Source organism: Aphis gossypii, chromosome X, assembly GCF_020184175.1.
Source record: "Aphis gossypii isolate Hap1 chromosome X, ASM2018417v2, whole genome shotgun sequence".
Classification (NCBI taxonomy): domain Eukaryota; kingdom Metazoa; phylum Arthropoda; class Insecta; order Hemiptera; family Aphididae; genus Aphis; species Aphis gossypii.
This window is the reverse complement of record NC_065533.1, coordinates 59,081,134-59,098,235: the sequence shown is the minus strand read 5'-3', so window position 1 is coordinate 59,098,235 and position 17,102 is coordinate 59,081,134. Positions and strand designations below refer to the sequence as shown.

The following is a 17,102-nucleotide window of genomic DNA, read 5'->3' as shown; positions in this document are numbered from 1 at the left end:
TTATATTAAATTTTAATCCCATATTAAGATCCGTAACGTTTAATATGTAGATTGATTATTAATTTCTCACCTAAATTGTTTATCGGATTATGATAGGGTGACCATATTTAAAAAAAAAAAAATACAGGACAAAATTAATAATAATTTAATTTTTTTTTATTAATACTTAATATATATATCTATAATCTATATATATTTTATAATTTAAACATAATTTTTAATAACACTGTATAAGATTAATTCGTGTACTTTACTTTTTTAAAAAAACTTATTAATTCATTTTGATGACGATTGTTCAGAGATGTCTTCACTATATGATTTTTCATATTTTTCTGAAGAACTAATTAGTTTTAATAATTGTGGATGTTCTAAAAGAAATGTATGAAATTCTGTACATGAAACATTTTTAAAATGTTGTTTTACGATTATTATCGATCTAATTGTGTCCACAAGAAATCGATTTTTCTCATCTGTCCATAAAACATTTGTAATAGAAAATACTCTTTCTACCGACGCGTTAGTACCTGGAATAGCCATCGAATACTCTAAAATAACCGTAAAATATTTAATTAAAATGTTATTTTTTTCTAGAATTTTAAATATTTCACACCACCTATCTTCGGTTTTTGAACCATTTTTCCAGTTTTGCATTTTAACCTTCATTACATTTAGCACATGATTAAATTCGTCAAAAAGTTCATCTTCATCGAATTTCAATGTTGTATTATTCTTAATAATATATTTAAAACTTTCTTGAATGTCACTCCAAATTGGAAAATCTAGTACTTGAATCCAACGAAAAACTTTTAGTGGTTCAAAGTGATATCCCCATTTTTCCACGTACAATAAAAACGTGTCATAAAACTCATCAGTTATCTCGATAAACTTTTTTTCACTGTACAGTTTGTTCTTATCAAGATCTGAAATAAGTTGAGCTAGCTCTGATAAAAAAAATGTTGATTTTTCCGATTTTTTATTTTACCACATAACACTTCAATTTCTTCATACACCTCGCCTGCTGATATATGATCACCTTCTATCCTTTTTATTGTATCACATACCACCTTCAACTGACTTTGTACAAAATATAACCATGCCATGGATATAGGATCATTAAAAAAAGTTCTTAAAACTGTAGGACACTTTTCTTGTGACATAAAATATGATTTCAATGCAGGATATAAATCTATTATTCTAGAAACAGCTGGCTGTAGAGATAACCAACGCGTTTTTACAGATCCTAAAATATTTTTGTACTTAATACTGACAAAATCGCAAAAATCCTTCAATTTTTCCGTACGAACTGTATAAATATGAAAATACTGAAATATTTTATTAATTATGAGTACAATGTCAGTTGGCAAAATATCAGCACTACTATGCATAGCATTGTGCAGAATATGAGCAGCACAGCCAATACCGGAAATATTTCTTTTTAATTTTTCATTTAGAATTGCAAAAACGTTATTTGTGCCTTTTCTCGAGACGCCACCAAAATTTGTATTGCAGTTGTCACCCGAAAATGCAACAACATTATTTAATAAATTATATTTTTTTAAAACATTCAGTATGTAATCTGATAAAATATTTGATGTTTCTCCTTTTAAATTCATAAATTCTAACACTTTAATTTTTACCCCTTCTTGGGGGTTAAAATACCGAATCAGAATTGGAACCAGTGTTAAATTTTTATGGTTTGATGTGTCCACCATAATTGTTAAAAATTTAACGGATTTTAGTTCATCTAACATCTGTTGAATGGCAAAAGGAGCTATTACCTTCACAATTATAGATTCACATTTTGTACGAGCACACGAAAATTTTTTTTCGTAAATTTTTTTTATAATTGATGTTGTACAATCCATAGACCTGAATGAATGATTGTGTATGATAGTATGATATGCAAAAAGACCCTCTTCCGCCGCAATACGTTTGCTTTCATTTGTTGACTGTACATTAGTGAAAAAAGTCGTTACCTTATTTGAAGAACTGCTTGATACGGCCAATAAATGTTTCTTTTGTTTAGCATGTTGTGTTATATCTGAACGACCACCGTTTTCTATTGAAAAAACTGATTTACATACATTACATAAAACTTTTCCGATTTCATCACTATCTCTTAAATACGGAAATTCAACTTTCAAGCTGGGAGTAAATACGAACCTTCGCTTAGGCATTTTAATAGATTACTTTCCTAAAATTGTAAAATATTATATTAACGATTATCAACAAGTCGACAACACTCAACGATTGTTGGAACCAAAATAATAGCTATTCGCTATTCGCCGTATTCACAAAACGTATTTTCAGTGATATAGGTAAATAGATAGAATCGAAAGCATAGTCAGATAACGGTAAATCCGATAACTCCGATAAGCTCCTATAACTCGTAGACATATCGTCATACTCCATACTGATAAATTCAGACAATTACAAGATTACAATTATAATCATTATTCATTACTTTCGTAAGTTTCGTTTTCAAATTCATTCATTTTGTTTGATCAAAAAAACAGGACAAAAAGCGTCCTGAAAGAAGTTTGTCAGGACAACAGGACACAACGCTGAAATAAAGGACAATCCTGTAAAAAACAGGACGTATGGTCACCCTAGATTATGATCTTGATCAACTAATTGTATAGTTATTGAATCGATATTTGTTTTATTTAATTTGTAATATATTAGGTTATTCGGTGTTTGAATCAGCTTCGACCCTATGTTCTCACCAGAGGAAAACTCATAAATTGAATGACTTGACATGTGGTTGTTGAATGAACCTTGAGCTATACTACACATTACTTTTATTGAGTTAACACTGATTAAATTTGTAACTTTCTGTGATCGATGACCATCAATGTGCATGCGTGGTTCATAACTTTTTTTTTCAAACCCCAATAAAGGTCCTATACAGTTATTTACGTTAAAACGTATTATACCATTACTGAATATGGTTGTTCTAAAATCTATTTGATCAATCCCGATATCAATAGTTATTTTCTCTGTCGATTTTATTCCAAAGTAATCGTTATCATTATTAAAGTCATCTATTTGTGTCAAAATTTGATTTTTAATATCCTTAATATCGTAACACCCTTTTTTCAGTGTGATAGAACAGATTGGAAATTTATTATTATTTAGTAAACGATCGGAGTTTTCTAAATATATTTCGAAGTTGTCATTAGTTTCGTTTATGTTTGCAAATGTATTATATGTTTGCAAATTTAACAAAGCAATTTCCGAGTCATCATATACATCAATTGGTGGACAATAATGTAGGTACAGATAATGTGGTTGTATTACCAGATAAACTTAAAGTAACTGATTCTTGCATTGTTAAAAATTAAGACATAAGTGTCCACAATTAAATTAATTAAAATCTTGATAATTTGTGTTGTTATATTTAATTTTGTTTCCTTTAAAATAGTTTTGTAGTTCAATCGGTGGAGGTAAATCACCGAAGCTATCAAAATATTCAACCTTATCTTTAATTTTATAAAACGCTACCCAATGACTTCCATTACCGGAAGATACGTCTAAGTTTAATATACCACATTCGATTGCGAGAGGTTTTTTAGGTAAGTTATCACGTGAAAATACTCCGCGGAAATGACTGATATTAAACTTTGCAACGTATTTTATAATATCTCTAGAAGTTAGTGGTCTGTTAGGTAGCGTATTCATCAGTTTTTTTTCCTTGATCCATTATTATTTAAATATAATCCATTACCTTTCTTTCTTTTTGAATTTTGTATTGCATTATACACACTGGCACTTCCAGACATTAAACTACCAAGTGCTGATAATCCTGCAAAAATAGGTATTAAGGGAATTGCACCACCTGACTGACCTGGTGTTAAAATCAACCTTTTACCAACATTTTTTTTAACGTTTTTTTTTTCGTTAACAGTATACCATTTATTTTTATTTTTATAGTACGTTTACAACCCATTCCTATTTTTCTTTTAGCTTTCATTGCGTTTATTACGGTGTACGCAACGATTTTCTCTTTTCTAGGTGTATCTTTTGCTTTAAATCTTTCCCAAGCCGAAGTTCTAACACTTTATGTCTATCTTCTAAATGTTTTCTAGTTGCATGCAAAATATCGTGATCGTAACATGCAGTATCCAACGGGTTTATTCCTTTATCACCACAATCTAGTCTCTTTTTTTAATTTTGCACCATGTCAACAATACTAATAGTTTGAAATACGAGCTTCAAACGGGTGACTATTTATAAGTGAGTTTAAAAATCCTTTACCAGTCTTACCTGATTTACACTTATGATTTGAACGTATTGTAACGAGACAGAATTGACTATATCAAATTCCTCTAAATAACGTATGAAAACGCTAACGACGCGCCACCAGCAGACAGTGTGGGAACTATCACGTACAGTTTGATCTATGCTGAGAGCAAATAAAAACCGCACTAGAGGTCGCGGTACTCGCCTGTCTTTTGAAACGGCGTGTACCAGCGACATTCACGGATGAAAAACATAACTTACAGGCGACTTTAATCACGCCTCACATCAAAGAAGATCTCAGGACGCACTCCACTATCTCACGAGATTACCCGCCCAAGAAAGATCACCAAAAAACTAACAAAATATCACAAACCGAAATCAATGTTCTCGAAACCCGCCGTAGCTGTAGCAGGTGGTAAATAGACCCCGATGAGCCGGCCGAAATCACCTTTCCCCGTTAGCAGTCGTGTCTGGTGTTTACCGTCGTAACGGAAACACAAACAGCACGACTTGCTTCGTGATATCCCACCCTTTTTCGCTTGCCGTATCTGGTATTTGCCGTACTAACGGAAATACAAACAGTACGAACAAGTGTCGCAGTTTTATTCGCCGCCGCCCTTTTCGCTTGCCGTATCTGGTATTTGCCGTATTCACGGAAATACAGACAGTACGAACAAGTGTCGCAGTTTCATTCACCGCCGTCGAGACACTGTGTTTCAGTGCAGATAAATCATAATCCCGCTGATCGAGATTCCGTGTTACACTCGTCAAAATCATAATCCCGCTGATCGAGATTCCGTGTTACACTCGTCAAAATCATATTAATCCCGCTGATCGAGATTCCGTGTTACACTCGTCAAAGTCATATTAGTACCGCTGATCGAGATTCAACGTTACACTATCAAATAGTGATAAGTGATAACGGCGGTACTACCCTGATTAGCGTGTTTCGTTTATACAAGCACATGATCACGCATAAACTACCGTCCACGTGAAATCAATTGCAGTAGTGAAAATATTATCGCCGTGCAACAGACCATCCAGACACAAGTGGACCACATCTCAAGCAGCAGTGAGTCCAGTCCAATTATATATTATATTGTAAAATGTTTCCTTGATATATGTATTTTGAAATGTACATTGCTTTATGCAATTAAAAATAATATAAAAGAAAATACTGTAGAAATAATTATTACAATACAGATAATAAAATAATAGAATAATACAATATTTGAAGCAAATATTCGTCTCCACACTCATTAATTTTATTACAGTATCATTTATAACTAATTATGAAGTTAAAATTCATTAGTATTTATACGAAAAAATGAACTTGATTGAGCAGAAAGATAAATTAGATATTACAAATGTTGATGTTCAGATAGAAAAAAAACCATCAAAACATGGATCATTATTACCTGATACCATACGAGCTATATTAGTTGGTCCTAGTGGTTCAGGAAAAACAAATATAATGTATAATTTAATTACCCATGAAAACGGGTTAAGATTTGAAAATATTTATCTATACTCTAAAACCTCAAATCAAGAAAAATATGTTTTATTAAAAAAAATAATAGATGATATAAAAGGTGCTAATTTTTTCATTTTTACAAGTGCTGATAAAGTTATACCAAACTAAACTAAAAAAAAATTCCATTATAATTTTTGATCGTAGTCAGTAATCAGAGAATACTTTTCAATCTGTAGACATTCAGGTGCTAGTTTAGTATTTTATTTAGCACAAACATATTCTAAAATACCAAAACAGTTAGTAAGAGATAACTCAAGCTTTTTAATAATACTAAAACAAGATGACAAATTTACGACATATATTCAATGATCATTAATCTACAGATATGGATTTCATTGAATTTCATTTATGTTGGAATCACAGTGTTTATGTTTTTATGGTTTTTTATAAGACTCGGGAAATGAATGAAGGAAGATATAGATGTGGTTTTCATACTTTTATTAAAATAAAATAAATGCAAGTATAAATATAAATATAAAGTATAACTGAAATTATATACATTGTGTTGTCAATAGTCATACGATACAGTTATATTCACATTATTATTTGAAATGATAAAAGAAAAATTTTATTGGAAAATTTAATAACCTCAAAAAAATATATAAAACGAAAAATAATGGAAATGAAACGTGGTATCATAGATTCTGATAACTATTTTCGTGAAGCATTTAAACCAATAATATAACTATTGAACAACTAAACAGAAAAGAATACACAACCGGCTGATGAAATAAAACCGGAAACTTCAGACGTTAGTGATGATGATAATGATAACGAATTAAATTCATCATTTTCAAATTTTTTCAATAAACGTCCTACATCAAAGCGATATGATAAATCATATGGTATGTATTATGATAAAGCATGTGATTCATATAAAATAGGAGGCCACTCTGTAACTTTTAGTTATGATAACTTACAGTTATTTAATAAATACTATCCATGGACTGAAGGACTATGGTCTTTACTATGTGAGAAAGAACCAAAAAATACAACTCTACAAGATATGGAATCTTATTACGACATTTTAAAAACTTCACGAGCTCATTTAAAAGCAGATGGGAAACCTAAAACCTCAAAGTTTCATAAATGGACGAATGTTGTAAAACCTCTATACGATAGAATGAAAAATGAGGAAAAGCAATTAAACGAAGAAATAGATAAAATTAATAACTCTAGAACTCCTCGATTAAGTTTAGCACAAATTACCGATCATTTATCTAGATCTAACACTAAACGTAGTAATATTGCAACGTGCTCTAATACTTATATTAAATATAATATATAAATTACTACATACCATAGCCAACAATGACCTAAACATTGATGGCATAACGGACATCCTTATAGTTATGCTAGAGGTGAGCAGCCAAACAAGTAATAATCGAGTATAATAAACTAGGACCGAACCTAAAAACAAAGGTAAAAACCAATCAAAAGCATCATCGCCCGTATGCTTTCTACCCGCTGGAAAATAATGACAAATAATCATAATGACAATATGATTGCTATCCGGTGACATATTATGGATACGTAATTACCACCCGGTAGAATATACTAGGTGCGTAATCACTCAACTGGTAGAATATTATAGGCACATAATTGACGCACGGCGTCACGCGGATGACGCAAGGCGTGGGTAGAAACGGATGCACGTGCAGATGACCATCAGGGACCAGAAGGTACCACGGGAGTCCCTGGATGATATAAAAGGGGGCTCAGATTAGGCACATTTTAGACGTGATCTATCAGAGTTAAAGCGAGCACCTTCACGTCACTCAGTTCAATATATATGTCTCCTGGACTTAGAACAATTTTCACAGTTTAAAATATTTAATTATTTGGACTTAGAATATTTTTCTAATAAAAATCTAAAACTTAGAAAATATTTCAGTCTTCATTTTTTTTACAACAACCCATCCGATACTCCATCATTCTACTGCTTGTACGTGGCACGTTACAATATTCATAATAATACAACTATACTAAATGATCCGTTTGAATTTCGTCCAACAGCAAACAGTTCTACAGTTACTACAGATCCAAAAAATGAAAAAATGTTTAATTTTACTGCAACCCCAAAGGTTAAGAGAGGTTCCGGTTTATATAAAGATGTAATACCTCAAACACAATTAGTTTATTATGACGATCCGAATGAACTAGTAACTAGATTAAATCTTCTAACTTCATCACAAAATGTTGGTAATACTGGTGTCAATAATGAAATTATATCAATTTTAGAAGAATTACGCGAGAGAAATATTATAGTATGATGACAATCTTAATCAGTTTAGCTGAGGAGTTACATGGACCAGCGAGAAAAATATTTCCTAGACGAAGCGTAGTAACACGGTTTAAAGATGATCTCTGGCAAGCTGATTTTATAGACATGCAACCATATTCTAGACAAAATAATGGTTTTAAATTCATTTTAATTATTATAGATACATTTACCAAGTATGTGTGGGTAGAAGCACTAAAAAATTAAACAGCAAAGGAGTGTACAAAACGTATAATAAAAATATTAAAAAAAAATCAACCAAAATTATTACAAACAGATAACGGAACAGAATTTTACAATAATGAATTTCAAAGTATAATGAATAAGTATCATATTAGACATTATTCAACATACAGCAGTTTAAAGGCTGGTATGGTTGAACGCGTTATAAGAACAATAAAAAATAAAATTTACAAATATTTTACATCAACAGGTTCATGGAATTGGATAAATTCAATTTTTAAATTAGTATATAATTATAATAATACAACTATACCAAATGATCCATTTGAATTTCGTCCAATAGCAAACAGTTCTATGACTACAAATCCAAAAATTGAAAAAATGTTTAATTTTACTGTAACCCCAAAGGTTAAGAGAGGTTCTGGTTTATATAAAGATGTAATACCTCAAACACAATTAGTTTATTCAGTGATGCCATCTTGGTTATTTTATGACCAGATCTAGTTTTATTGTACAGTAGTTAAAACTATGGTTTTTATTTGTTCTTGTTTACTTTATATTTCTTTCTCATTATTATCATCGATTTCTTTTTTCAATCAATGAATTTCAATTAAGATATGGTTAAGTAAATCCATTTTCTAAAAAAAAAAAAACGTTTTTTTATGTTTTGGAAAAGCTATTGTGAATATACTAATACTTCTATACAAGTACGTGTATAAAAAAGAAAAATGGAAAACAGATTAAAGAAATAATAATAATTAAATTAGCTTTAATTAGGTTAAAAAAAAAAATTAGATTTATATAAACAAATTTATCAGTTATTATTAATTAAATCTTCTAGTTGATTATTCAAAATTAAGGAATGATTACGTAAACGTCTATTACATTGTTGACCAATATAATAAGAAGAATTATAATCGTCTAAAATGTTTCTTTTTTCATTTCTTAACTTGTCTATCTCAATCAGGTTTATTATTTTTTGTTTAGGTGTATAAACCATGAATCTTTTTATTTAAAACTCTTATATCTATTTTTTTTTCTTTCTTCTTCTCGATTAACACATTCATCGTTTTCTAAAACTTTCAATTCTAATTCCTCTATCAAAGATTGAATATATATAATTTGAGGAGATTCCATTTAAAAAAAAAAAAATCTGAAATTATAGGTAAATATTTATTCGCTTATTTTTTTTTAAATACAAAAAGTTAAGGTAAAAACTATATCTCATTTACACCATATCTAAAAAAATGTATTTTTAATAATTTTGTATCACTTTTCAAGTTTACAATTCACACCAAATAAAATTTTAAAAAGGAGTATTATCTAATCTGTACCATCGTGTACCTACTAAAATTATAATTATAATAAAATGTATATTTAAGTAAAAACTATGTATATCAAAATAAGTAAATTTTTGTTTAGTAATAATTCATAAAACATATAAAATCAATCATACTTTAATTATAAATAAATGTATCAGTAAAACAAACTCCATGTGTATTAAATAAGTAAATTCTCGTTAAGTATATACTATTTTTAAAAAAAAAAACATAATTTATAACTATTACTAACAACTAAACTCTGTAAGGAACGAGAAAAAGCTAGTAACTATTTTGTTTTTATATATACCATAAAATATATTCCGTGTATATACCTTCAAGCCACCCAGTTCAATAATAATGTCTTTTGGACTTTTTCCACCTTCTGTGAAGAAGACATTGAAAGTCCAAATAGTCGGAAAAAGTGCTGGCTTGCTAGTAGAAATACCATTGATGCCCAACAGAAAAAGATAAATGTTCTCCGGATAAGGAATGTTCACATTCAACAGAAAGTGTCTTATATGGATCAATTGATTAGCCATCTGAATAAAGAAAAAAAAATAAATGAAAATTGTTTTTAATTTCTTAAGGTAGATGTTTAAGAGGACGTAGATCGTTTAACAGAACACATTTTGTGAAATATTAAATATTTTAATAATACATAATTAATATAATAACACAATTAATAATGTATATTAAATAATTTTCTTACCATTAAATTTGATAATAACTAAATTTACTCTAATATTAAAGCTAACATCATAAAATGTATTCTGCTGAAAGGAAATTTGCTATGATCTATATGTGTTTATAAATGTTGTGTTTTATTTTTTGATTGATCTGTTTATTGGTTTATGTATTATTATTTAAACATATATATTAACTTTGGTTGAATTGTATTAATATGTAACATATGTAACAAATGATATTTATAAACATTTGATAATTGTGTGTGAATCTGTATAAGTTATCCTCTAGATCTTATTATAATTAACCGGAATTGTTACAGTACGGTGTCACATACCGCTGCATTTTTTTTTATCATCTTTATCAATTATAATGTGGCGCGTAAGTGTTTGGTACCGCGGTTGTAGCACAAGTTTGCCAACCGCTCCAAAACTTTCTGTCAACATGTCGTTGTCGATCTGACTCCGTGTGAGGAAGGATTTTTGTGGAATCTAGACAGGCATGGAAGTAAAAGTGCAGCACGTGATTTCGGTCGTTTGACCCGTGTGCGTCGAATTTCGTATATTTGTCGTAATAATAAAGTCGACATGTACAAATAAATCGTGCGAATGACTGGGCGTACAGTAATTGCCGTTTCGTCGGGTGTTCGATGCTCGGGCATACGGTATGAGCGTCGGGGCGCACTCTAGTTCACGTGGTAATCGTGAGCCAGTTTGCGGAGACGTGTGAACCGACGCGACGAGAGCGGGTCGAATCCTGGTTCGATTAAAGTGCTCGTTCGTCGTGGAAATCGCGAGGGATATAACGAGACCGAGACGTGTGTCGGTCGTCATACCTCGTAATTCGCGATTGTCGGAGTGCGTAGTCGTGGTCGCATATCCACGTGGAAAGGCGCATTACCCATGGAGGATCGACTCGGCGTTATTGAAGTCGGACGGACTTGTCGTGGCTGTAGCTCGGTCGAACGTCGGGAGCAAAGAGAAAGAGATTTCGCGCGATCGATGCCAAAGCCTTCTCCGGGTCGATTTCGCGGGTACGGCGCGAAGTGGGGAACACGATTTCTGCGTCGCGTCAATAAAAACGTATATAAAATTCACAATGGCCGTATACAAGTAAAAACATAAAAACGAATGTAATTCTAATACTTGTTAACGAATATAAAATAAAAGGTAAAATTCATGTGTCGAAAATGGTTACATCGGTCGGGTGGACTGACCAGTAAAGTGGTGACAATCGGTGTCACCACAACAATATTGATAATATTACTAAGATGTTACACATATCTATGTACGGAGGTATAATTTATATATTTTATGATAAGAACGTTTTTGAGGTTATGTTCATTATCATAACTTTTTGTTGTTGATAAAAAATGTTCAGCGGTGTATCATATCGTACTGTATCAGGCACGTAACTTTTTTGGTTATCAGATATATTTCTAAGTTTTTTTTTTTTTTGTATTCTTCATAATATAATTGAAAGTAAAAAAATGAATACTGCCGGTCCATCTCACATCTCTGTTACTAATCCAGACTTTGAAAATGTTATTTCAAAAATTTTAGAAAATAATACTGATATAAGTGATGATGATAATTCAGAATTCATAAAAAGTAAACATGATACTGAATTCGACCAAAATGCTGATGTCATTAACGAAACTGATGATGTAGAATCTGATAGTTTTGACAATGAAGAATCTACACAAACTTCAAAATATTTTTATGTAAAAAATAAATATAAATGGTCAGTGGATGAGTTTGTATAATAATGTACTAGGACAGCTCGCCATAATATTATTACGCAAATTTCGGGATTACGTGATCCCGGATTTTAGGTGATACTATAAATATTTCGGGTATTTGGAATACATTTTTACTGATTCTATTATAAGTGAAATTTTGAACTGGACCAATGAAAAAATTGATAGTCTGTAACCTAACATGTATATATTTAACTACTTAAGTAACTTTATTCTTTATATCAAAAGGAAATACTACCTAATGCGGAATCAGAATTGATAAACAGACAGTTGAACTTTAATTCTGGTACATATTCTCCTGAGTTTCCCAATTTCGCATTGACATTGTATTTTCATTCCCCTGCAGCCTACATTTATGTGCTTAAAACTTTTGAAAAATCTTTACCATATCTAGCAACTCTTCGGAAGTGGTATTTTTCTATAGATGACTTTACAGAAGAAGCACTAAAAATTATAACAATTAAGTTAGAAGAAATGAAAAGCCAAGGAAAATAATTAATATGTGGTTTTTAATGGAAGAGATGCACATTTAAGAAAATGTAACTTACAAAGGGAATAGACTGATAAGATACGTAATTTACGGTACTGTTACTGAAAACTGTGATGGATTGTCAAAGGCCAAAAAAAGCTTTAGTTTTCATGCTTGTTGCAATAAATTCCAATTGGAAAATTCCGGTGGGATTTTTTTTAATTACTAGGTTATCATCTGAACAAAAAACCAACCTTGTTAATACATATTCAATCAATGTATGTTCAATTTGTGTGCAATTTAAAACACTTACATTTGATGGAACAGCACATATGCTTAAACTTTGCCACAATACCTTGGGTGATTGGAAAATCCTGTTCAATAACAAAATAGAAACAATTAAAAGGAAATATTTTGAGCAGTTGGTTGATATGCAAAATGAAATGGAATTACATACTGCAACAAAAATTCGTTCGAGGCACCTTAATTTTCAAAAAGAGAAAATGAAGGTACATTTGGCTGCATAAACATTTTCATCAAGTGTAACTGATGCATTAGATTATTGTAAAGATAATTTTAAACTAATATGTTTATTAAGACTCAGGACCAACAATTACCATTATGTCAATATCTCAATGATATTTTTGATTTTTTAAATATCAGAAATTTTTTCAGTAAGTCGCCTTAAAAAAAACCAATCCTTAAATCAGATGAACATTCTATTAAACTTTTCATCAGTAATTCAATAGAATATTTAAAGTCTTTGCATTGTAAGAATTATTCTAAAAACGAACCAGATAAATTAATTCTAGTAATTAAAAGTACTAAAAAGACAGACTTTGTTGGATTTATCATCTCCCTGACAAGTATTCTGAACATTTTTGATGATATGATAATGACAAATAAACTTGAATTTTACTAACATACAAATTGAGCCAGGATAATTTAGAGATGTTTTTTTCAGCCATCCGCTCAAGGGGTGGATATAATAATAACCCCACTACATTACAGTTCGAGAGTTCATACAAGCGGTTATTGGTACACACTGAGATTATGACCTCATCAGAAGCCAATTGTTTAGCCTTAGGTTTGACCTAGATTTTAAAATATTCATGAAACCAGAGCATCAAACATATGTACAACAAGCTACAGATGGCATAAATGAATACATAGATGGTTACATTGTAAGGAAATTAAAACAAAAAATTAAGTGTGACGATTGTGTTAATATGCTCATTCGTATTCACAGTTATCCTGCATCACTTATATCAGTGAAAAATAAAGGTGGATTAGTGAAACCAGCAAATTATGTTATTACAATATGCAAAGTAGCTGATAAAGTTTTTAGAATGTTTAAAAACCAAATACCTACAAAAACAAATATTATGCACTTTTTAATATTAAAAACAACATCCAGCATAAATATAAATAAACTTTCTTTAAATAACTCCAACTATTTTTTTAATCGAAATCCACTTAATAATCATCTTTTACAAATAATTCATCTAGCTTTAAAATCATATTTCACTATTTGTATACATCATTAAATTAAACCATGACTGAAAGTCAACCAAAACAGCATACACGCTCATTTTTAACAAAAACAATTCATTTTAAAAACCAATGAGGCAATAAATATTATATTTGTCTTTTATTATAACTGTATTTTTTTATATATATATATATTATAACATTGAATTTAACTGTGAATTTTTATTATTATATTTATACGTCTTGTACATTTTTATTCTAGATATAATTTGATATTATAATTATTATTTCATATTTTTGATAATAACATTCAATGTTATTATTTTTAAGTACTATCAGAGAATCAGACAACTTTTTTTGTTATCCAATCTTATGTATTTGTAGTCTTGCAGATACTTACCTATATATATTTTGATTGTATTATTGCAAATTATTATTGACATGTATACTTAAATTATACCACAATAACACATTGAATATAGTATAATATTGTAAAATGTAAAGTAAACACCAATTTATTTGTTTTACTGAATGTAATATTACTAATATTATATAATACCTATAATTATAACTAAAGAACGTTTAACGAAACTAGCGACTCCGCAGTGGAGCTTCCGGTGGCAGATTTTCGTAAGGGTTTCCTAAACGTGTGACTTAAAAATGTAATGTAATATAATATGTAATTTCAAAATGACGTGGCAATCGACCATCGGACAGCTGTCCCTGTTGATATGAATTTTTTCAGAATAATTTTACCTACCACTTACAAACATTTTATTTATTAACATTTTACTCCATGATAAACACACAACCGCATGGTGATTGGTGAACGTATTACTGTTGATAACGATAAAAACCACATTATTTTGTTAGTATGTATACTTCGTTCGAGTTATCTAGACGATTGTTTTTATCGAAAACTTTACAACGTTGCAACTTTAGTACTGTTTTGTTAGTTTTTATTGTGTTTGTGGTTGTATTGCATATCAACGTGTTCGAGAAAATGCGCGAAAAAAATTTTGAACAAAATGTCTATTCGACCTGACGTACATTCTCAAACTAAAAACACAATTTTTAATGTGTACAATTTTTTTAAAAATTTAGCAAATGACAAAAATAATCCCGTTGTAGCTACATTTTTTCGAAAAAGTCAGGAAATGACTGCAGAAGCATGTGGTGTTAGTGTCGGTACAGTGAAACGAATAACTTCTGAAGGGGCCAAATAGACTACTGCAGAACCCGTGGCTGGTCCGTCATTTACATCTCCTTAAAAATCATACAAACGTATTAAATATGCAAGAGATATTGATGATTTTGACGCAGAAATTGTTCGAAGAATGGTGCATGAATTCTATGATAAAGGTCAGTTTCCCACATCACAAAAAGTTTTAACTGCTTACCAACAAAAAGTGAACAGTTATAAGTGTAGTGATCTCTCACTATCGTTTATAAATGAGTGCTTGACATCTGCAGTTGGATCAAGTTGTCGAGAAAAGATTACGGGTTTTAAAAGTGAGACAAAGACACAATGTTAATACAAGAGTTTATTAAAATTAAAGTTATAATTTGTTACAATAAAAACAAGTGTATAAGAATTTGAGGACAGCACGTTAAGTAGCTGCCCGAGAAAAAGTTAATCTTAAAATTCGGACATAGACTAGCTCTATGCGAATGTGAAACTAATTCTAAATTTTAAGACGGACAGAGACCTGTATTTATATGGTTCTCTGTACCCCCTGGTTGTACATGATAGAGACTAGGAAATGGACAAAAAGGTGTGTTATAGAATGTTATCACTGTAGCTGCAAAAGTGGTTTTGCGCCCAAGACACTTAACCCTGGATTGGACTTGTTGTTGTGCTATTATACCAAGGCGTGCGCATCTATGATTTATGTGCATGGCTTGTTTGTCAAAAGGGCAAGAAAAAGTTGTTTGTGGCTGTGTTTTCCCATACGCTTTGATTCTTGGAAATTGCCATCAAATTTAATTACGTATCGCTACGAGTATGATAATAAAATATTTAAATGTGAAGAACCTCGTAGTATATGTAAATGAGTTAAAATAGAAAAAATAGTGAGACGACTCCGTCGGCTTACTACATTCCTCCCCTCGAAGCTGGAAGTCCCCGACTTTCTTACTTAAAACCGTAAGGTTGTAAATTTGCATAGTGGGGCTCCGGGCTATTTCTTGCTGTAAGTGGAAATTCAATTATGTCTTCGTTTTGATTTGTTGTTGCTGGTGGATTAAGCTCTTGGCTTTCCTCTTGAGTATGTTCTGAAAATTGGGTTTTGCATTTTTCCGTTAATTTCGTCTTTATGCTGTGTATTATCATCAGTGTCATAATTATAGCGACAAAACTTATGGTTATATATAATGCATAGTTAAACATTTGTTGTATGTCTTGAATTTCCTTGATTTCTATGTTGATTTTGCTTTGACTGTCCAATTGATTTTTTGAGTTAGACACTAAGTGTAAGTCGTCCATGTTATTTGTTTTTACATGATAGTCTTTCATTAAACCGTTAGTCTCTGTTCGTGGTGAATATTGGTTACGATCTATTATTGATTTTGGATTAAAATCTGCGTATTCAGATCTGTAATCAATTTTTCCTGGTAATAATATGTCTCTTGTGGCGAAACCTTTGCAAGTTTCGTTTAAGTGTATTACTCCTACTCCTTCGATTGTATGGCTTGTTGATTCCTTGTCTTCATCACAGGTAACGAATAACACGTCATAGTTGGTTACGTATATCCATTCATTTTTGAATCTTTTTTTATGAAAGATAGTTGTACCGATTTGAACATGCATTACTTCACAATTGGTTGGAACTTTTGGTGGATCCTGTAATAGTAATACTTCGCATGTGGGTCTAATGTTACGAGGATGTAAAGGATTAACTTCAGGACATAATAGGAAGTCTCTAGCGTGTTTACAATGAGTATAGTAAAATTCATCATAGGTTGCATAATGTTCTTTAGACTTACTTATAGCTAGATACTTATTAATAGGTTTTATATAAACGCAATCGTTGCCAGTACATACTGGTACAGGTATTAAATTATATAAAATAAAATCATTTTGATAAATTAAAGGTAAAGAAATTATAAAAACTAGGTTGTCGTTAGCATAATAAATA

At 30.6% G+C, this 17,102-nt stretch overlaps 1 protein-coding gene across 1 annotated transcript; it reads right to left on the bottom strand.

The window, feature by feature from the left end:
• Window positions 1-276: 276 nt before the first annotated feature.
• On the bottom strand, window positions 277-2,177 carry LOC126552581 (uncharacterized). The gene is made up of 2 exons (XM_050207294.1): window positions 1,656-2,177; window positions 277-711 (listed from the first exon to the last, which is right to left on the bottom strand). Exons 1-2 carry the CDS (start codon window positions 2,175-2,177, stop codon window positions 277-279), a joined length of 957 nt encoding a protein of 318 aa, XP_050063251.1.
• Window positions 2,178-17,102: the final 14,925 nt, after the last annotated feature.

Bases quoted from the DNA above. Each gene is read 5' to 3' on its own strand.
- LOC126552581 (XM_050207294.1), bottom strand. From the start codon at position 2,177: ATGCCTAAGCGAAGGTTCGTATTTACTCCCAGCTTGAAAGTTGAATTT. The intron at 712-1,655 runs TTTAACCCCCAA...ACAACATTGAAA, and splicing joins TTCCAATTCTGATTCGGTAT to TTCGATGAAGATGAACTTTT.